Source organism: Brassica rapa, chromosome A09 (genome assembly GCF_000309985.2).
Source record: "Brassica rapa cultivar Chiifu-401-42 chromosome A09, CAAS_Brap_v3.01, whole genome shotgun sequence".
NCBI lineage: Eukaryota > Viridiplantae > Streptophyta > Magnoliopsida > Brassicales > Brassicaceae > Brassica > Brassica rapa.
Window position 1 is genome coordinate 16,922,716 of NC_024803.2, and position 22,946 is coordinate 16,945,661.

General features: G+C 32.0%; 2 protein-coding genes and 1 long non-coding RNA gene across 3 annotated transcripts; 1 reads left to right on the forward strand and 2 right to left on the reverse strand.

The window, feature by feature from the left end:
• Positions 1-1,067: 1,067 nt before the first annotated feature.
• On the reverse strand, positions 1,068-2,154 carry LOC103839781 (F-box protein At4g05010). Its single transcript, XM_009116268.3, has 3 exons — positions 1,757-2,154; positions 1,596-1,670; positions 1,068-1,518 (listed from the first exon to the last, which is right to left on the reverse strand). Exons 1-3 carry the CDS (start codon positions 1,979-1,981, stop codon positions 1,306-1,308), a joined length of 513 nt encoding a protein of 170 aa, XP_009114516.1. The 5' UTR covers positions 1,982-2,154; the 3' UTR covers positions 1,068-1,305.
• Positions 2,155-7,298: 5,144 nt separating this feature from the next.
• Positions 7,299-15,482, forward strand: LOC103839782. The gene is made up of 2 exons (XR_627460.3): positions 7,299-13,346; positions 13,595-15,482. It is a non-coding gene; the product is annotated as an uncharacterized LOC103839782 (long non-coding RNA).
• A 4,515-nt stretch (positions 15,483-19,997) lies between these two features.
• Positions 19,998-22,920, reverse strand: LOC103839783 (vacuolar protein sorting-associated protein 28 homolog 2). Its single transcript, XM_009116270.2, has 2 exons — positions 21,035-22,920; positions 19,998-20,764 (listed from the first exon to the last, which is right to left on the reverse strand). Exon 2 carries the CDS (start codon positions 20,740-20,742, stop codon positions 20,104-20,106), a length of 639 nt encoding a protein of 212 aa, XP_009114518.1. The 5' UTR covers positions 20,743-20,764; positions 21,035-22,920; the 3' UTR covers positions 19,998-20,103.
• Between the last annotated feature and the right edge of the window lie 26 nt (positions 22,921-22,946).

Here is a 22,946-nt window from a genome sequence, read left to right on the forward strand (position 1 = left end):
AAGTACCCGACCGAAAGACGAAAAATACCTGAAATACTAATTCGTATCCAACTTTATTTATAACCCAAACAAAACCCGCGTTTTTGAAGCGCGGATCAAAATCTAGTTTTTAATTATAACTAATAATTAAACATCAAGCAAACTAATTATTAGTATATTAACTTAATTTTCTTTTTAATAGTTATATTTTAAAATCGTTCATAGTATAACCATTATTCTGAAAACATAAATTTTCGAATAATGATGCATTGATTCGAATATATTATTTTATGGGACTTCTTCAAATATCTAAACATAGTAAAAATAAAATACCCTTTCAGTCACCAATCCTTAATCGATTGTCTTTTTGTGGAAATTAAAGACGGATGACCTTTTTTTTATATACAAAGACGGATGACCAGTATTAGGATTTGGTCCATTTGGATCTGCAAATATATGCCACAAAAACAGCATGTTACAATCCTATTTTCCCATTTACATTTCTTTAAATAATGTCAACCACAAAATAAAAAAATAACATTTTGGACCGACCATGTTGATTAGGTGGCCTGATTTCCACTATATGATCAACACATTTGTTTGTGTATTATTGAATGGTACAGGCCCGGGACACGTAATTTGGGGGTTAAAGTCCCTTTTATTAGCATTTGTTTAACCTGAAAAAAGAAGAATGGATGGTTCTACCGAACTCAAATATTCCGAATACGCCATTTTGTTTAGAGAGAGAGACCTCAATACCTCATGGGTCGATAATTTTGAACTTTTCCAGATAGTAAAAGTAGACAGTAGCTGTCGGTGTGGTTTGTATTAATATAAAAGAGCCAGAAAACTTTCATGAATATACTCTCTTTTCTTTTTATAATTTTCTTTTCTACATATACATGTGGAGAGCAATGCATTAAAGAGAAAACAATCCATTTTGAGCTGTTGAGTGAATATGCATATATGGTTAACAATCTAAGCAATAATTTTATCTGACACAATTTGTTCATATAAGCAAATTTTTAGATTCATTCAATGTGTTCATCTACATGTATATAGTAAACAATAGGATAAAAGTTATGAAATAGCAGAATTAAACAAATTTTTATTGAAAAGGACAAAATCAATACTTAGGGTACTCTGAAGTCTGATCACAACCCAAATGAATTATTTACAGATTAATATTTTAATCTTACAAAGTCTGCAAATAATTGTTATATTCACATGGATCAGTAAATATAATAAACTTGAATTTTAAATAGCTTCAGTGCTAAGGATTGAAGCAAAAGAGAACTCTATGTCTTCATGTTCTGCACTGGTTCCTCATTTAAACAATACCATAGAGATCTTCGACAAATCTGATTCACGACTAACGTTCTTCCTTCGAGTTGGTGCATTAGGAGGTTCAATCTCATCATCTTGATCACTCGTAGAATTTGAATTTGAATCTTCGTTGAGAGTAACTAATGGGTCTCGAAAAGACAGAGTCTTCTTAGGTGTGCTATAATCAAAATGCGACTTCTTTGCTTCTAAAACCTAAATTCATAAAAAAAATAAAAGATCAATTACTGTTTAATCAAAAAGATTATGATATTATGATTTGGGGAACTTACAGCATTTCTGATTGTTTTAGATACACGTTTCAGTCTGGCTAGGTCGTCGTGATCCACATGACAAAGTACTCGAATCTGCGAATTGATTTACCATAATCAAAATCAAATCAAAACTAATAATAATAATAATTTACAGAGAAATGAATTTTTAACTAACTTACCAAAATATCTTGATGCAGAGATTCAAGAACAGAGCTATTGGATTCTGTTGTTTCACTTTTAGATCTCTTCAACAGATTTTGATCGGAATTTGAAACGTTTTCTTGATTTGATTTCGATATCAGAATCCTTTTCCTCCCTAATCCTCTTGTGATCCTCACAAACCCTAACCCTGACGCTTCTTCTTTGCCGTGAAACTTGCTGAAACCTCTATTTGAGAACGCCATAACTCTCTCAGATAAACTGAGCCCGAAGCAAATCTAAGATATATTAAACAGAGGAAATAATAGTTTTGATAAATTAAAAGATTGTGTGAATCGTCTGAGAGAATCTAAGATTGAAGATATGTAATTTTAAATTAAGAGAGAAATGGAAGAGAAAAATTTAAGGAAGAAGAAGAGCTCATTTGATGAGCTTTATAATCTTCAGTTTCAGCGTAAGCTAATAAAAAAAAAAAAACTGAAGTATGACACATGGCGTTTTGTGATTGGGTTGTTTTGGTAAGTGGTGATCGGTCTTTTTCGGTTGGCTAATCTTGTTTTTCTCTACACCGCCTTTGTGTTGGTCGAAAATCAGGAATCACATGAGGTAAGGTTCACGGATTATTCGGTGTACCTTTTCGATTGTCGTGTGACATGTGCATTTAACGGTGTGTTTTGAAACTTAGTTGACTTGGGTCACTGAATTCTTCTCAAATGGAAGCTGACGGCGATCATGTTATTCTCCACGTGGGAATAAGTATTTTGTAAGGTTTCTTTTGTATTAAATTACAAAATCATCAAAGTTAGAGATTAGATTAAAGTGATTAAGTACAAGTCTAACAGTAAGATTTTACCATGTTTTTTTTATGATTTGGTTGATGTAGCTAATGAATTAGGATCTCATTCATTTACTCTCTTTTTCTTAAATAGTGAGTTGTGATATTTTGATATAGAACTAAATTCCAATAATAATAATTAATGTTAAGAAATGTTTAGATTTTGTATTTTTTCTGGTGTTAATGTTTTGTTCATTTACTGGATTAGTTGTAAAAATCCAGCAAAAATAAAATAAAATTACTAATGTGTTTATCATAATAAGTGCCATTTGTTTAGTAATAAGTGCTATGTAGATTTGTTCAATTTACAAATAATACTATTTTATAGTTCATACATAATTCAGCACAATTCTAATTTTATCCATATTTTAGCTTATTAATTAGAAAATAAATTTGTGTGTAATAATGAGGGTATATCAATCAACACTCTTTTTTATTAAGAGTGAGCTCATTCCAAAAAAAAATTTGATGATGGAACTAAAGGATTATAGATAACAAATCAATAGTAGGATAGGTGAATCAACAATTTAGAAAAAGTGACGTGGATTCACACAAGTTGACTCTATTCAACATATTGAAAGAAAAAAAGACAATGTTTTTAAAATCGGACTGGATACCGACTCGGTATAGCTACTGGTTGAGTGGCCGGATCGGTTCAACCAGTTGAACAGGGTTTTCTATTTTAAAATAAACATATATATAATCATATATTTACACTAATTAGACCTAAAATGTAGTTCTATGTATAATATATTATATGTTCTCTTTTATTAATTAGATAATAAACAATAACTAGGCCATAAGTTTATTTATACAGTTAACTAGTGAATACTAAGATGATGATTGTTTGTGTGGTTTCTAGATTTTAGATTTTGGTTTTTGGATTTTAGATTTTGCAGTAGATTTTAGTTTTTTGAAAAACATGAATGGTTACTTTAGATTTTGGTTTTTAGTTTTTGGTTTGGGGGAATTTTACTTCTACACTTTCTTTGGTACCTCATTTCAAATATACCACTAGTATAAAGACATTTTCATAAATACACTTTTCATTAATAACCAAAAGACCATACTAGCCCTAACCTTATCTCTCTCTCGCGATCCTCTTTTCTTCCTCTCTCTCTCGCGATCTTTTTTTCTTCCTCTCTGCCTCCGATTCACCGGAGATCCACCATCTCTCTCTCGCGATCTTTTTTTCTTCCTCTCTGCCTCCGATTCACCGGAGATCCACCATCTCTCTATAATTCCACCGGTTCTCTGTGGCTCACACTGTCGACTCCTACTTCTGTACAAGATTCCCAATTGGTATGCATCTAATTTCTCCTTTTTTTGTTTGTGTCGATTAATTTTGCGAAATTTGATTTTGTGGTTACTCTAGTCGAAATATCAAACAAGGTTGCTTTAGACTTCTAATCTGTACAGATCGATCTAAGATAAACAGTTTTGATTATGAAAACATTGAGTTTTTGACAACTTAAGACCCTTTATAACCCTTTGTAAATCTAAGTTATTTTGTAATGTAATTGATATGTTCAGTTCCTGAGAAGCCATGTTCAAGCTTATATGAGAGCCACAACCCTGCCAGCACACATTTGCTTCGATGTACAATGGTAATCACCATTTTCATCATTGACTCTTGTTTTTCTCTTAAATCTTATTGAACAATCATTGATATTTTTTTTGTTTCTTCGTGTGTCTTAAATTGCACAATTTGTTCCCTTTAGCAACTAATCTCCTCTGATTCCTTGATTGCGAAACCTCTGTTTCTCAGTTGTTGATTTTGTTCCATTTACTTTTTTACTTGCTCTCTCTCTCACATACAAAGACCATAGCTTTTCCACAAGTTTCGTGGCAGAAAATTTTCAGGCATTCTATATCAGATTTTGAGTGTTTGGTTACTTTAACAGCCTGCTTCTGCTGATGGATCTGGAAACTGAAAATCGAATAGCTTCAGTTCTGTTGAGAGAAGCAGCAGAGTTGAGGAGACAAGCTGAGAAAGATGGTGTCCGAGCTTATCTTGAGAAGCCTAATGTAAGGCATCGACCTAACTCGAGGTTTCTCACAGCAACTGTCCTTGGTGTTCAACGATGTAATGCTTTTCTTTCCACCTTTTACTTATTTTCGTTTTACAAAAGTTAAGATTGAAAAGGATAAGCCTTTGCATTGCTATAGTGTGTGATATTCTTTTGTTCGTTGAAGCAATAGCTGTATGTTTTTGGAAGAAGATTATTTTAATTGTTGGTGAATGGTCGATTCACAATAAGAAAGTTGGCAGAATCTGAAAGTTTTGTTTTGGGTTATGCGTTTCTTAACAGTTCAATGTTGTGACTTACGTGTCTGTCTAGTACTCAATGTAGCTCAATATGTTAATTATTTACTCTAATCTCTTGCATGTTTCTTGACCATAATACAACAAACAGAGCGGTAGAATCCAATGAGATGTGGAAGGCTCAGGAGCAAGAAAACGAAAGGCTCTAAAGAAAATCAAGAGAGGAAAGCAGCAGCAGCAGTAGCCAAATGAAGCGGAGTAGTAGTTTCTCGAAAAGGAGTTTGGATAAGAAATGTAGCTCCATTAATGAGGAGAGAAAGATCACTCATCAATCATCATTGGACAAAAGATTGTACTTGGATGATGATGATGAAGGTTTAGGAGATGATGAAAATTGAGTCTTTTCTCCAATCACGGTATATATGTCTATTTGCTATAGCTTATGTTACCTTTAGCTTCCTTCATCTTCTGAGTCTCTTTGTAAATGACAGGTACAAACGTGGGAGAGGCTCTGTTGGTCCTAGGATGGATGAAAATGTCCCTTATCTTCCCACCGGGAAGGTTGATCAATTGCAAAGTTTTGATACAAGGGAAAGGAAGGTAGTCTTGCTGCAGCTTGGGCTCTAGCTAATCTATATTATCTTGCATGTTAGAAAGCTTTTATAAGGGTTTATAAAACTATTTATAAGAACTTATAAATCATTTTTAAGGTTTTAAAAATATATTTATAAAAGCTTATGAATCTGTATATAAAGGTTTGTAAAAATATTATAAGAGTTTAATAATCTTCATAGCACAATTTATAAGAGTTAATAAATCTTTTTCAAGAGTTTATAAATGCTTACAAACATTTAGAAGTAAAATATTCATAAAGCTATTATAAGTGTCTATAATTCTAATATAAATGTTTGTAAATTATTTATAATAAATAAAAGATTATTTATAATGGTTTATAAAACAATTAATAAGACTTTATAAAATCAGTCTATAAGGTTTTTTAAATATATTATTAAAGTATAATTTATTTATAAGAGTTTATAAAATCAATTTATAAGGATTATTAATAATTAATAAATGTTTATGAATGATTTATGAAGATTTAGAAATCATTTATAAACCTTTATCAATAGTTTATATATTTTCCTCATGTAGTGGAAAACAGCGAGATGAGGCAGGAGAGGTTCGTGGGGATATTGAGTTTGCTGTATAGTTCTTAGCTAAGAATAAGAGCGAGTGTCTCCAAGAAGAATGGGGAGTGTTGGAGAAGTCTCCGGAGGCGGCTTTAGATGTGGATCAGACGATCTTCGTGGTTGTGGCGGAAGACGTGGAGAGGAGCAAAACAACGGTGTTATGGGCGGCAAGAAACTTTTCCAGCAAGAAGATTTGCTTGCTTTACGTCCATCTGCTCGGCCTGCCTCCTGCAGTGAGAATCTTCTGCTTCTCTTTCTTTCTGACTTAACTGTTTTGTGGTGAATTATAGAATATTTATGGATGTTGAATTGTTCTTGAGTGTAGATTTGCTCATGAATCATGATTGAATCTTACCGAGTCTATATATATATATATATTCTTTAGTTGATTGTGGATGATGTTAATGATGTACCTCTATTTGCTAAGAAAATCTGAGAAATGATATAATTGTTTTATAAAGAAGAGGCAGAGAAACCATATCAAATTATATCATCATAATAAAATCCTTATAAGGCTTTATAAAGATAATAAATAATTTATAAATGTTTATAAATCATTTATGAAAATTCAGAAATCATTTATAAACCTTTGTCAATAGTTTATATATATTCCTATAAATGATTTATAAACCTTTATAAAATCACTTATAAGAATATACCAAATATTTATAAGGTTTTATAAAATCATTTATAAATATTTAGAAAGGTAATTTCATTTATAAAGTCTTAAAAATCATTTATAAGATTTTATAAATCTGTACATTTAGAAGTAAAATATTCATAAAGCCATTATAAGTTTAAAAGTTTTAAAAGTAAAATCGGTGATATAAATACATGAAGATGCTCGTTACTAATTTTATGAAAAAAGAAACTAAAGTAAATGTAAAGTACAAATGATTTACAGCTTACAATCACTTATAAGAACACGTGTTACACATATATATTACAGAAAGACATGTGTCTTGTTTCTCTTATATGTGTCAAGAACATATATATATTACATATAAAAACACGTGTCTTCTCTCTCTCTTTCTGCAACTCCAATCTTCTTGAAAATTGTGTTTTCCTCTGAAAACATAAAAACATAAGGCTAAATATATATATATATATATATTGTTTTACGGTTTCTTTTATAAGGCCTTATAAATATAAAAATTGTAATAAATACCTCAAGCGGGTTACCTTTATAAAATCACTTATAAATTTTATAGGAGCTTATAAAACCTTGTATCAACCATCTATAAAGTTTTTAAAACATATATAAATATTTATAAGATTTTATAAATCTTTTTCAAGAATTTATAAATCTTTTTCAAGAGTTTATAAATCTTTTTCAAGAGTTTATAAATCTTTTAAAAGATTTTATAAATCTTTACATTTAGAAGTAAAATATTCATAAATCTATTATAAGTTTAAAAAGTAAAATCGGTGATATAAATACATGAAGATGCTCGTTACTTATTTTCTGAAAAAAAGAAACTAGAGTAAATGTAAAGTACAAATGATTTACAGCTTACAATCACTTATAAGAACACGTGTTACACATATATATTACAGAAAGACATGTGTCTTGTTTCTCTTATATGTGTCAAGAACATATATATTACATATAAAAACAAGTGTCTTCTCTCTCTTTCTGCAACTCCAATCTTCTTGAAAATTGTGTTTCTCTATGAAAACATAAAAACATAAGGCTAAATATATATATATATATATATATATATATATATATATATATATATATATATATATATTGTTTTACGGTTTCTTTTATAAGGTCTTATAAATATAAAAATCGTAATAAATACCTCAAGCGGGTTACCTTTATAAAATCACTTATAAATTTTATAAGAGCTTATAAAACCTTGTATCAACCATCTATAAAGTTTTTAAAACATATATAAATATTTATAAAACTATTTAAAAGGGTTTATAAAACTATTTACAAGAACTTATAAGCTATTTATAAGAGTTTTTACATTTATTTATAAGTGTTCATAAATTAATTTACAAGTTTTATAAATCTATTTATAAGAGTTTATAAATCACCAAATTAACCAACTTTCCACCATTTCTTTGCTTATTAAAGAACATTTTTCTTTTACAGTTTCTTTTATAAGGCCTTATAAAAAGGTATAACTGAGCATTGAGAGATACTTGGGGTTTATGAATTTATAATGGTTTATAAAAAAATATAAAGGGTTTACAAAACCACAATGTTAGATGAACGCCTCAGTTCTGCAGATGCACATAATGTATCCAGACCAGATATATAGCCTTCTAGAACCTTTCTCACAGCAATAGCAAAAGCCTGATTAACAAGAGTATAGTGGCTCTTGTTATTGGCTTCTTCATTTTCACCTACTTTACAGCTCCCACCTGTCCCTCAACTTCCAACTTGAAGTTCATGAAATGGGTCTACGAAGTTATGGAGAAGAAAGACCAAAGAACCAAAACAGCCTATGTTTCAAAGAATCTGTCCCAAGGCGTCAGTGCTTGATAACCAATGCCACAAGCTCAGACTTTTGTGGGTTGTCCTATCAGCTGGCTCAGAGCATAATCCATAAGAGAGCTTCTATATGCTAATAAGAGAAGAACACCTTGCAGGGCATTCAACGCCAACCTAACCAAGCTTAATTCCTATTAAAAAGCAACAAAATTGTCAGAGTGTGGCCAAAAGTAGAAGTAGTCTCAATATACTTTTTTCATTTCATCTAAGCACTAAAGATATTCCATTGTTCTGTAATTAATTACTAAGAATAGAAATCTGAGAACATGACATCGTAATCTTCCCTAAGATAATGATTTCGTTGTAACTCAATACAGTACATCGAGTACTAAACTCAAATCAATAAAATTGATACTTCTTTTTCCCCAAATCATTCCCTATTAGGTTTCCGATCCTAGCCACTCAAGCGAAATGCAAAAGCTCATGTTTCCACGCATACAAACATGAAAAGCGTAAATGGTGAACTTACAGAGACAAAGGAAGAAGACGAAGGAGAAGCACGAGTTGGAGGAGGAAATTGGCAGCTCTGAGAATGTAAGGACTCTCAATTACTTGGTGGAAGGTAAAGCTCCTCCTGTTTGAGCTTCTCCAGAAGCGAATCAACGCTCGTCGACACCGTCATTATTTCTCAATGGAGGAGAAAGTGAGAGATCGTCTTGTTCGCCTGAGTTTGTAGAGTTTTTCGGCTTCGTCGGAGAATTCGTCAGCACCGTCAAATCCACCAGAGAACTCGCCAGCGCCGTCCGGAGAACTCGTCAGGATCGTCGGATTTGATCACCGTCGAATTCGAAATCAATCTGGAAACTCTCAGATTTGGAATTGAGAGAGAAAGAGTAATTTAGGTTTAATTATTCAGGGGTATAATGGTACTTTGTCAATTAAAATTTTAAGGGTAAAGTTGAAAAGTGTAAAGTTGAAAAGTGGTATTAGGGAAGTGGTATTAGTGGCAATTTCCCTTTTGGTTTTTGGTTTGGCTTTTAAAGCAATAAAATGAAAAAAATTATTAATAGTAAAATATTTAATCTGGACATAGTAAATATAAAATATCATTATCAAAACACACATAAGCTTATTTTAAAATAAATAAACAGCAAACATAAAAAAAAATATTATTATGTTTTAAACATAAACTTAAAAATTTAATTCTATGTGTAGAATTTAACTGTATATGCAATAAGTTTGTGTAAAATTTTAGAATTAAATAATTATTGATAAATAATATTTACAAATTTAAATTAAAAATTAACAAAAATTAACAATATTTCTACAATTGCGGCAAATATAAGTCTACACATATGGTATAATACATATATAATAGTTATATTTTATGAATAAAGTAAAATTTAATTATATTTTAAAAACAATGGCAAAAAATAAACTTTATTAAAATATTTTACATTAATATTAATAGAAAATATTTTAAAACACAAAAGTAATTAAAGTGTCACAAAATATTATGCTTTAGTTAACAATTTTAATTAATGACATTTTTGTAAAATACAACTTTAATTAATTTTATATAAAATGTATGGTACAAAATATTGATTAAAACATTAATAAATTAACTTATCTTTATAAAATTTTAATTGTTTCTATAAGTAGTGAAGCTATAACTCCAATTGCTTAGAAAAGTGATGTTGTTTTACGTTAATTTTGTGGGCTTTGCAGAATGATAAGTGTATGTATTATATACTACAATTTTATCCAAAATTAATAATTTTTTTTTAAAAAAAAATACTTTTATGGTTTTTGCTCGTGAGAAACCATGAAAAAAGAGATTTTGGTTTCTAAGTAGAAAAAGGTAAAATGAATCAAAAACTAGTTTTCCTAGAAAATAGGAAAACTACTTTGTCAAAATCATGATTGGTTAAAAAATAGATTATAGAAAATCAAAAACCAAAAACTACTTTGAAAACTACAAACAATCAACCAAATCTACTAAAACTGATAAAAAATAACAAATGATTGACCGTTTAAGTGACATATTTATTTATTTTTACAACTAAAAGTCTTAAAATTTATGAATATGGCAAAATGAGAATAGAATATGAAAGTCAAAAAGAGTTTTTTTTTTAAATATTTTTTCTTATAAAAATAGAATAAAAAAAACCAATTAAATAGTAAAAGTTAAACATTGATTACGATATATTAAATTTTAATAACAACTGAAAAAAATAGTTATAGGTTGATTTCTTTAGAACCGACTTTTAAAATTGAACCGGGTCAACGGTTTTACTGGTTTTTTAGCTGGTTTCACCAGTTTTTCTCAAATCCGAGTCGTTCCATTTTTAGTTTTCTACATTATTTATAATTTTTATCTCTATTTAATTATTTGAATTCAATTATTTAAGATTAAAATATTTTTTTTAAAAAATAAAAATATATCAAAATTTATAATTTACGATATATAAATAGGGACTAGTTTCAATTGGATATAGAAAAATTATTTTATTTATATTTTTTTATTAGCTTCTAATCAAATTTTTAGTGTTTCTAACTTTTTAACTAATAATATTAATTTTATTATTATTTTTAAAAATTAGTTAAGAATGTAAATAAAAATAAAATTGAAAATTATTAAAAGTTATGTCACTTTAGTTATTTAAGTGAACTAAATAAAAAAATCTAATTAATACATAGTTGTTAAATTATAAAAGATAAAAAAATATGATTGTAAATGGTGAGATGATATTGAGAAGTTATTAAACAAAATTTTTTTGTAGAGCTTAAAAAGTGATTGTTGGATAATTAGACATTAAATTATTTTGTGAAAAAGATAAAAGATCATGTGAAACGTTAAGAAACAAGAAAAATAGAATATTGTTGAATTATGTTAACCAATGTAAATTGCTAATACTAAAAGAGGATTAAATAATCATACTATCATAAAGCTTCAAACTTCAACGCCAGCTCGACATGCCCTAGTTTCTTCTTGGTTGCGAGCGAGTCGACGGAGATTTAACTCCGTTGAAACCGATCGTCTCTTCACCTTTGTTTATGTCTCACTGTTATTTTATAATTACAGTCTGTCTATCTCCCTCTTCACTTCTGCTCAGAGACGCATTCAACTGAGGATAAAGCTTTGACCTTCATTGATCTCTCTTCCACTCTTCATTGTTGCAACTCTCATATGATAATTGACCTCTTCAAACTCCCAAGCATCACCTTCTATTATATAGTATTCCCGTCTCTCGCTATCCACGACTCCATATACCCGAAATAAAAAAACCCCGCATCCATGGCTAACAAAAAAAGAGAAATTCTTCAACGATTCCCGTCTTGGGAGAGGCGAAGCTGTTTTTCAAAAAAAGAATCTATACATACAAAAGGTAACTTATTTTGATAGTGTTCCATGTTGTTCATGTATTCATTTTATAATGCTTCTGTTTGTAGCTTAGAGATAACTAAATCTATAAATCATGAACACAGAAGAGTTGAAGGTTTTTAATGGACAAGTGGTGCGCTTTGGGAATCATTAATTGCAAGGATCCCAGTACCACAGCCTGGATCGCTTCTTTGACAGGTTCTAACATGATCATTTCACTTTGGTCACACATTGGGTTTATTGTTTTAGTAAGTATTTGGCTTTCTATTAGTTCTGTATTTTGATTTAGGTCGGCCACTAAATGTACACAATTCTGATAGTTTACAACGTCTCCATTTTGATCCCAGGTAGGTTGATGGAAATGCATAGGCTCCAACCATACAAGTTTTACTTGAGCAAGGCTTTCTGATGATGATTATGCTACGGCTCGTGGTTTACTTGGAAATGCATGGCCTCCAATCATACAAGTTTTGAGTCTGTCACATGCGTGGTTATTCTGTTTGTGGCAAGCTGGCAGTTAGCTTTCGTTGTTCTCGCGAGTCACGATGCTTTCGCTAATGTGGCTTTTAATGGTTATATTTATGATCATGGCCGGCTTCAGTGAAAATGCAAAGGTAAAAAAATAAAATATGTAATTTATCTTCAGTTTTAGAGTTAGTTTTAGTACAAAGTTTTCTCTGCTTATTTGTCTGATGAATGTATTGAAAAGTTGTAGGCAGAGAATGTACGAGGAAGCGAGCCGTGAACGAGTATTATTACTGTTGCTTCATTCTACACAGACGAGAAATTGATTAACATATATAAGAAAAGCTGAAGGTCCTATAAAAGCATGAATAAACTATGGCATACTACTGATATCAGTTTCACAGATTCTTTCTTCGTCCTCTTCGCTTCTTACGTCACCAGTTGTATGATGGTCTCGATATTGCATCAAATAATGTCTTGAATTGGGCTCTTTGTTTTTAAAAGATTTACACTCTAGGTCACATTTGTACTTATGAATTACATCATGGGTCACTTTCTTATACCCACATTTTCTGTAACTTTTATCCCCTTTTCTCTTTAGGTTTACTAACTAAAACTGAATCACCTATTTTATTAGTGGGTCCCTCTTTTCTTATATCTTCTTTTTATTAGATCTAAACGCAGTCGGAGCTATATCTTTTTATTTTTTGAAACACGAGCTATATCTCTTCTTCTTCTTTTTTTTTCTCCATCCTCGCAGTCTTCAAAGAATCTTTCTCCTCTCTCTCACCACATAGCATCCTTACCTCTTTGTCACTGTCTTGTAGATCTCTTCATAGTAAGAGTCTAGCAGAATCCACTAAACCCTCACAAAATGCTCTCTCTTTCTCATTTGCATCCGCCACCGTATTAAAAGCCCTCTTTACTGCTAAAATCTACGCGAATACTCTGGCTCAGTCAGCTTTGGCATGCCGTGAGAATCTCATGGATCAGAACCCTTAAAATCGGTCTTCTTTGGAGGTAAACAAGTCCACAGTTGGTTTCTTTCTTATGGTTTCTCTACTGTTTAATTTTTGTTTTCTAGATTTCTACGGGTGGATTTAGTATAGAAAACTTGTATTCTCCATAAATACAATTTTTTATAGAAGGAAAGTGCTTATCTTGTTCGACAATTATAAAAAAAAGGAGCGAAAGAAGTGAAAGACAATCATTATTTCTGTTATTCATATGACGAAAGCAAAAAGAAAATAATATATTTTTTACTATAGGTGGCCAGAAGATGAGAGTGGCAGAGCTTTCACGGATTAGAGCAGTGAAAGAAGCAACAAATTTGAAAAAATGACTTTGTGGTCCAGGAGAGTAACTCTCCTTAAGAAAGGAGCATGTGGAAGACTTGTCAAGTGGTGATGATTGTGAGCCTTTAACTCTCAAGGTCGTTTGCTAATTGATCCGTTGAAGATTGCCCCTTCATGTTTGAATGATTATAACACTTGAAAGCTTTGACTGAGTCTTAAAAAAATCTTATTAGAGAGAAATAACATATAAGTTTTTACGTGTTGGTTGTTGTGGGAGACTCTTGTTATGGCAGGATCAAGCTTACCTTTTATGATAAGTTTTCATTAGTGTTATGTCTCATGTAAAATTTGATAATGGATGGTGAAATTGCACGTAACAATAGATTTGTACACATTTACGTTAAAGGTTCACTTATGAATTTCGGAAAATGTTGCACATGTATACATGCATCCAAATGTCCACATGGATAGCATTATCTCAGTGCAGTGGCGGACCCAGAATTTTTTTTTACCGGTATCATAAATTAAATATTTTAAAATAATAATTAATTTAGTTTTAAATAATTAATTATTATTAAACATATTTGATATATTTAATATTATATTTAGCATGTTTACTTTGTGAAAACTATTATAAGTAAAAAAAATCAGTAGGAAAAAAAGATCATTACCGAAAATTATCAGATTTTAATTAAAAATATGTTAATTTGGATACCCAAATAAATTTTTAGAAAAGATTTTAAGTAAAACCCAAAAAAGAAGTACAAACTAAAGAACTAAGGTCCAAACAGGAAAAAAAAATAAACAAAATTTGGGCTTTTGGTCCGATTCAAAAAAAATATTTAAACAAAATAGGGTGCAAAGGGTATTCGAACCCAGGTTAAAAAATATTTAAACAAAATAGGGCTTTTGCGGATTGTTTCTAGCCTACAAACCTAATATACAATATTTAAGGGGTGTCAGCTGACATCCCTCCTTTAAATATGGGTCCGCCTCTCAGTGTACATGTGGATATCATTATATCAGCGTACATGAAAGCTTATCCATGATGATTTTCATGTTTGTGTACATGATGTGTGAATAATTGTTGTTTTACTTGAACGAAAGGAACCAAAGATGTGAACCAGCACGAAAGAAAGTTGTTTGTATACAACTTGGTTGTATACACCATGTGACCAGGGCCGGCCCTGGGTTAAAGCCCATGAAACTGAGGTTTTGGGCGCCATAAATAATAAATAGTTTAGGGGCGCCAAAATTGTAAATGTTGCTTCTAGTCTAGTGGTTGTAGAATTCTCCCTATGTCCTTCACCTCACAGGTTCGATAAGTACCCTTTCAAAATTTCTACTCTTTTTTGTAGTAACAGCATTTTCCTTTTCTGAAGATAACTACAAAAGATTTCTTCATTCAATGACATGAAATATTTGGTTACATGTTCCAACGACCCATATATTATTAGATAAATAATTTAATCAACAAAACTTAATTATATTTTTTATTTTTTAAAAACAATTATTCTTCTCTGTTTTTTCTTTCTGTTTTGCTAACTAGCTTTGTAACTAAAAAATATATCATAAAAGATAATATTAACTTAAAATATCAGTTGCTCATGTTTCACTCTTCCATTGTGATTGAATTTGAAATATCTCAATGGGAATCTCAAATAGGTATTTTTCTTTATTTCTTTTTTTTTGCAAGTGTTTGTAATTTTGTTAGAAACTTTTGAATTTTTTAAAAAAAATCTTAACATCATAGGGTTTCATTATTATGTGAAAACAATAAAATTTGTGAAGTTGATGTTAGCATACTTTATTATATGTTCTATTTATCTATAAATTATATTTTTGTTCTTTTTGAATTTGTGAATCTGCTAAAATAATATTAAATGTTAACCAAATAATAAAAAACAGACTTGAAATGTTTATTCAAAAATAAGAAAAAAACAGACAATATGAATTAAAAAATAATGTTTTAATTTTTTTTTGAAAATATCTCTAATTTTAGCACTATCTAGCATTATTTTAATCATATACATAAAAGTATAATAAATGTAGTTATAATAAAAGGGCAACATTTTTTTGGTCCGCTTTAGGCGGCCAACAAATCCAGACCGGCGTTTGATATGACCATGGTATACTTGTACATCAATCAAAAGGATAATATTGATACATGGCTAGTGACAAAGAATGCGGAAACCATTCGCCTACTGTCCAAGTTCATTCTGGTCGTGCTGGTCCATGGTGGGAAGGATAAGGATGCACGCGGGACGATTCACACACCCGCCGGACGTTCCACGTGACCCGTCGGATGATCCACATGACCAAACTGTGTACTCGCGCGAGACAAGTCTTCGGACAGCTTGAGAATCCTTCCTTAGTGATATATCTAAGTGAGAAGTCCATCAAAAGGTCGAACACTGAAGCAAGAACGTCAGTACAGTCTTCAGGACACGTTGTGCGCACCAAAGGAGCCATAAGGGAGAATCTGCGGCCATCTTTGGATTCTTCTCGTCCCAAGTGGATTTTGGCTCGACCATCAATCTTATAATGTTGAATTGGTTGGGAAAGAAGTGATATTGGTCGGTCAATTCCATCGCTAGGTCGTGGTTGTAGTCTGAGCTCCATTCCAGACGTCTGTGCGTCGATACGGTGGACATCACGTGCGGTACAGTCGGGGTGATCGGATGGGACAGTACGGACTAGGCCTGGGCGTTCGGGTACCCGTTCGGGTTCGGATCGGATTTTTTGGATTTCGGTTCCATTTTGTAACACTTCCTAGGTCCCATTCTAGTAAATTTACAAGTACGGATCGGATTCAGATATAACACTTCGGTTTCGGATCGGTTCGGATATGTCCGAAGTAACCATATATCATTTGGATTCGGGTTATATCGGATCGGTTCGGGTATATCCAAAGTAAAATCTAAAATTTAAAAGTAAAAATAAGAAATATATCTTTTTTGTATATAATGGAGTATTTAAGGTATTTATTTAAATTTTCAATACTTATTGTTAGATGTCACATCCAAATAAATATGAAACTGAATATTTGAAGTACATATTTATGTTTCAAATATTTATATTATATATTAATTTGGACATTCGGATCGGTTTCTTCGGATATTTTTTTGGGTTTTCGGGTTTTCGGGTTACCCGTTCGGGTTCGGTTAATAACACTTCAGGTTCGGATATGTTTTGTAACACCCTATAAGATTCATTGAAGTATTTTTTACATTTCGGATCGGGTACGGATCGGGTTTTTTGGTTCGGATTTGGTTCGAATTTCGGGTTTCGTATTTTATGCCCAGCCCTAGTACGGACAGTCTGATCAGCACGATCCGATGAGAAAACATGGTCGGTAAGGATGGAATGATCAGATGGGATAACATAGGCAGTATGTTCAGCACGATCTGATGGTAAAACCTCGGTTGGGTCGAGCTAAAACTAATTTTCGGTTGTAAAGTTGTGGCGCAAATCTTTAGTTATTTTAGTTATAATCTGTTGCGGCGGTTGTCGTAAAGAGCATATTCACATTACTAACCATAAATAATTTTTCCAGTTTTCCACATTCAAATCTTTAGTTACGTACATAAAAGTTAAACTAGAAGATCGATCACATGACTGAATCCATATTTGAAAATTCTCGTATTTAGTATTGTTTTGTTTCATATGAAACATTAAATACATAAAATCATGTAAATGGTATTTGTTAATTAGGAGATAATTAACAAAAAAAATTGGGAGGCAATTAAGCGAGACCAAATTGGAATTTGAATCATTACTAGTGGTATTTCGGGGTGGGTCTTACGTTTTCTCCTACAAAAGATGATCAGGTAAGTCCCAAAATTAGGGTTTGCGGTCAATCCAAAAAACTGATCTAAGAGAATTGAAATTTAACATGAGTTGAAAATCAAATTTTTAATTAAATGTTTGATTGAGTAGCATCTTAGAGTGTATGCAGTTTTCTGTTAGTTTACAGCTTAAGATAGAGAAATGGCGTCACAAAAGTAACTTCTTTAAAATAAAAGGTGCAAACCAAATACATAACATGGACATGGGGTCAAGGGTGTATGTGTGTATACACAACCCTTATTTATTGTTGAACGATACATAATCGGTAAGAAAGGAATATTACATAATACAAGGAATAACGAGAGAGACGTTAAAAAGTCTTGAAACAAAGGATACAGCATAAGATTAAGTCCAGTTACGGTTTACGGGTCGGATATGTGAAGGCGAAGCACATAGTCTGGTATATAATATTCTCGTACATCCTTATTATAGCAAAATATTCACTCTGGTTTGTCTGCAGAAGGGTCATCAGAAAATCATATCATCAAAGGGTTTGAAATGCATAGATTATGGGTCTCGTCTCGAACAAGTGTTAGTGTAAAAAAAACTTACAACTCTATTATTCCTGGGTATAACGATAGGAAAATTAAACACAATAAGGCCAGCTGTAACAGGACATGCCGTCACATTACAGAGGGAGTATGTTTTTCGCACTCTATGAAGAACCAATGGCACAGTAGTGGACGTATATGTATCTAACTCTATATTTCCCGCTGTTATGTTAATGGCTGCTCACACCAAAGATTCTAAATATTAGAAAAGTCTGACTTGCCAGAAAAGAATCAGAAAAAAAAAAAGGAGAATTGCTTACTTGAATTAGCGGTTATCGTAAAGGTTGCATTCTCGCCAATACCAAGCGGGTATGGATTGATCCTAACACTAGTGGCATTGATGCCACGGTCAATGTTCGATAGCCCGCAGTTCGTAAAATTGACGAAGGCACCCAAAGCAGCTGGTAAGAAAAAAAGTGACAGAAGGAGAAGCAGCAAAGGCTGCAAGGCGTGAGATATGGCCATTGATATTAGCTTGATCTAGATTGTTTCCGTAGATAGATATTTCTCTTTTTCTTTTTGTTGTAATTGCTCTGCTCACATGAATGTCTTATAGTCCGCGAATTATATGATTTTGATATATTATAATCTCCCACATTATGCTCGCGCGATTATCTTAAAACATATATATCTCAAACAGCTTGCAATATTTGAAGAAATCGAGCATGATTATTGATGTCTGGATCGGCACTATCACATCTATAATTTCTTATCTTATAGATGCATGTGAAATAGACCGCATATTAGCTTTTTAAAAAAAATATTGAATCAGCAGATCTCACTAAATAATTGCAAAACAAAAAAGGGGACCAAAGTGTCAGTGATATATAATATTAGTTTTTTTTAACTCCGGTCAAAGCATGAATTACATCAGAAATTTATTATATTACATATGATATGATGATCAACTATCAACATATGCGGACATGATGAACACTTTCACGAACAATCAATTCCACAATGTAGCTTTTTCCATAACACTACAATCAATTCCACAATGTAGCTTTTTCCATAACACTTGGATTGGCGTACGATCTTGTTTATACGACAACTTTGATGGAAATACTCTCTATGCACCACACGACCATAATGAACAGCTCTCCCTATAACATATTCGAACTTCCAAACAACTTGCATTCTATAATCTGTAAGAAATTACATTTTCATAAGAAATCGATCTCCGTACCTGGTATATAGTCATTTAAACCTTAACTATTAGGTCACGGTGCTTCCACATAACATGTTATTATATTATGTATTAGTTTATTACAATGCTTAACATGCATATAACAAAAATGTAGTTGAAATTCATTTGATTATTGATTAAGAATGAAATAAAAATAAACAAAGATGTTACGCTGTACCAACTATATTTGACATGTGAAAAGTAAACGAAGATGTTACGTTGTATATACGAAAACTTGGATCCCATCATAATTTAAGAATTCTCCTCCATTCACCGCTGGCTACAACTCCAGGCAGAAAATATTAGAGACGAACAAAGGGAACTTTTGGACCATTTCACATGTTTCAAAACATGTATCGTTCAGACTCCAGAGGATTCTATTTCTAGTGCTTGACGGTTGCTCGAGAAATATTAGAACAATTGTAAAGAAAAAAACTGACAAAGCATGATAGATAAAAGAATAGAAGACCACAGCTCCTGAAACCCATACATCATAACAAACCTGCACTAAAGAAAATGTGTCAAGAAGCTTGACAATACCACCCGTAGAACCGCATAATTTTATTTGTTTTGAAATGAGAAAACGTGTTAACCTATTACAAAAGGCATAATACCTTCCAGACATGGTAACTTCAGTCAGTGTACAGAATAGAGAAACCTTAGTTTCTTAAAAAATAGTATGAAAGGAATAAGGGAGGTTTTTCTAGCAATACTTGATGTCTCGTATTTGGTATTTGAACGTATCTCTGCATGCCAATAAAAGTGTGCAAGAACATCCGATGCAGCTTGGTTCATTGTACTTGTAATTGGTATTATTAATAAACTCTCATATAACCAACACATCGTACAATACTTTATACACAAGCACATTCGACTCCAAAACCTACATTGGTTTTTCAGCTACCACCTTTAGGCAAAGCTGCCATGAAAGAGTTGTAAGAAGACTCAAGATCAAAGTGAAGTTGCCTCGACTGCTGTTCCGTAAGCTCATCAGCTGCACCCATCTTCGCCAACCTCGAAAGCCATTCTTTCATCTTCGTCTTCCCTTCGAAATCCGGCGGCAGAATACTCAGTTTGTTGAGAGAAGCAGATAGATCAGACAAGAGAGGATAGACCTGGTCGACAGCAACCATGTTTAGTTTCAAAGAATCCATCGCCGTGATGAAGTTCTGCACACACTCAGCGACAATGGAGGCAGAATTGGAGGTGGATGCCGCCACGGTGGCTCGGTGTTCCACGGTGGCGGGAACACCGGATGTCACGAGGCGGTAGAGAGCGGATGGACAGTCCATTTTGTATGTGTCTGCGAATCGTTGGATGCTTGGGACCGTGTCTCTGAGGGAAGCGGAGAGCGTCTTGAAGTGGAGGATGAGTTTGTTGCATTCGGATTCGTACTCTGAAGGAGAGATTAAGTCTCTGATGTAAGCTCTCTCGAGCTTCTCTGTTGCTTTGATGATTGCAAAGAGCTCTGCGAAGTTGTCGTACATCTCTCTTTCTCTCTTGTCGTTCCATAACTTGGCCTCCATCATCATCATAATACAAGAACTTTCTTCCTTTCTATATCAATGAAAAAAAGCTAATTAATTTACTAAGCTAACTAAATCTCTCTAGAACCGCAATCAAAATTTAATCTGATTTAGTGAGGAGACCTTTACACGAATCAAACTGGGCCAATTTTTAAGAGAAACTTAAAACCCCTAAAATTCAAGTTAATTAGAGGAAACAAACAATAATTGATGGAAATTATCTGGAAACTACAGGGGAGACGAAGAAGATTCGTAATTAATACGACTTTGAAAGAAAGAGAGAGATAACAAATCTTCTGACCTGAGAGACTTTCTGATCCGAGAAAATGAACCAGGAAGAGGAAGAAGACCCCAAACTAATTTCAAACTACAAAAAAGTATATAATAGAGTAAATATCAGACCGGTGACTAATTCAAACTGGTTTGTTTTCTAGATTTTGGTTTGACTTAATTTGGTTTCGGATATTCGCCGATAGCAAATTAAAAAAGTCTTCTTAATAAAATAAAATATAAAATTTTAAATATTTATATAACTTTATTAAAAATGTTATTTATATAATATTTTACTTAATCAATATTAGCAATGGATCCGGCAAGGTAAAAAAAATATAAGTTATAACTAGATTTTAATCCGCGCATAAAAAGCGTGGATTTTTCTTTGGATTTTAAACAAAATTTCTAAATTAGTATTTTAAATTGTTTTGTAATATCATGTTAAAAAGTCATATTATATTAAAGAAAAAATTGCTTAAAATTATACAATTTACCAATTGGTTTATTTAAGATTTTGTATACAAGATTTTATATAACTCTCTTTTAGGCTTAAATATTTACCAGACTCGGAAAACCAAACCGAAATATAGGTGCTATTTGGGTTTCGATCCATGGTAAAATACATATTTTTCTAGACCTGTGGATCCCCCTGTTCGAGTTCGGATCCTATCCGAGGGTTGATTAGTACCCGAAGCACTTGAAATATTTTGTGTAAATTAGGTATATTTTGGATATTTTGAGGTATATTTGAGAACTTCAAGCCTGGTGCAAAGAAGTTGATCCGGTTTAGATTTTCTTCGTTTTATGTGGTATAGTAACTTTTGGGAGTTGCTGGCTCCTTCTGAAGCGAGGGTATTATTATCTATTTCTGGTTTTTCTTGGAGTAAGGTCTTTGCTATTTATTGGAATTAGGCTTTTCAGTAGTCCCGCTTTACTGATCGATCTTCTTTGTTGCGACGGTCATAATTGGTTGGATTGGTCTTTTGGAGACAGATCTCTAAGAACTAAATTCTTTTTTTAAGTAGATAGTGTAGATAAAAAAAAGAACCAAAAAGTTTGGAGAGTTCGAGCTCATGACAAATGAGAAAGCATCAATTTCATAAGTTGTCTAGTGTTCTCACAACGAGTTTCTATCACAGATGGTGTAAAATTACAATCCTTGATTTATGCGGAAGCATTAGACCATCCGCATTAGCGGTTTTTACCGGATTCGTGGGCTCGAGTTTTTAGGTCCGAATGATTAAAAGAAAATCAAACTATTGTCTTTGTTGTAAGTATATTGCGTTTGTTATTTTTTTTATTTGGATAACCTCTTTGGCATTTTATATCCGTTATATATTATGACACATCTAATGGTATGACCTTATGCTCTTTGTTTTTTGTAATATTTTGAAACTTTGTGTCCTTGTGGCTCAACGATACACAGTGTTAAAAATATATAAATATAAAATTTTTGTAAATTATTAAGTCAGATTTTTGAATGAAAAATCCTTCAATATGTAGTGGAGTTGGCATTACGGAATTAATTCGCTTTACAGCACTAGATGAAACATGAGAATAGGTCTATACATTTTTTGATAACTCGGGGTATTTGGTTGGGGAATCCTAACCAACTAATTTTTGGGGGGAATTGTTCACTACCATCAACAAACAGATTTGATTATTCGTGATGAATTAGAGATTTATGTTTTCTGGCCAGACAAACGGATATATCTAAGATGATAAGTTTCGAATTCAAAGTGTTTAGTACCTTTTCAAACCACCTGTACCACTCAATCATGTTTGTGTGGTTGGTCTATAACACTTACTTGAGACAAAACTCAGAAGACATTTGTTTCACAAATTTGGTTGAATCTAGATATATATATATTCAGGTAAAACTTAAGATTGGGTTTTGCAAGAGAGCAGAGAAGCTAAGCTAGATATTATAATGAGTTTGA

Bases quoted from the DNA above. Each gene is read 5' to 3' on its own strand.
- LOC103839781 (XM_009116268.3), bottom strand. From the start codon at position 1,981: ATGGCGTTCTCAAATAGAGGTTTCAGCAAGTTTCACGGCAAAGAAGAA. The intron at 1,671-1,756 runs GTAAGTTAGTTA...ATCAATTCGCAG, and splicing joins CTCTGCATCAAGATATTTTG to ATTCGAGTACTTTGTCATGT. The intron at 1,519-1,595 runs GTAAGTTCCCCA...TTATGAATTTAG, and splicing joins CTAAAACAATCAGAAATGCT to GTTTTAGAAGCAAAGAAGTC.
- LOC103839783 (XM_009116270.2), bottom strand. From the start codon at position 20,742: ATGATGATGATGGAGGCCAAGTTATGGAACGACAAGAGAGAAAGAGAG.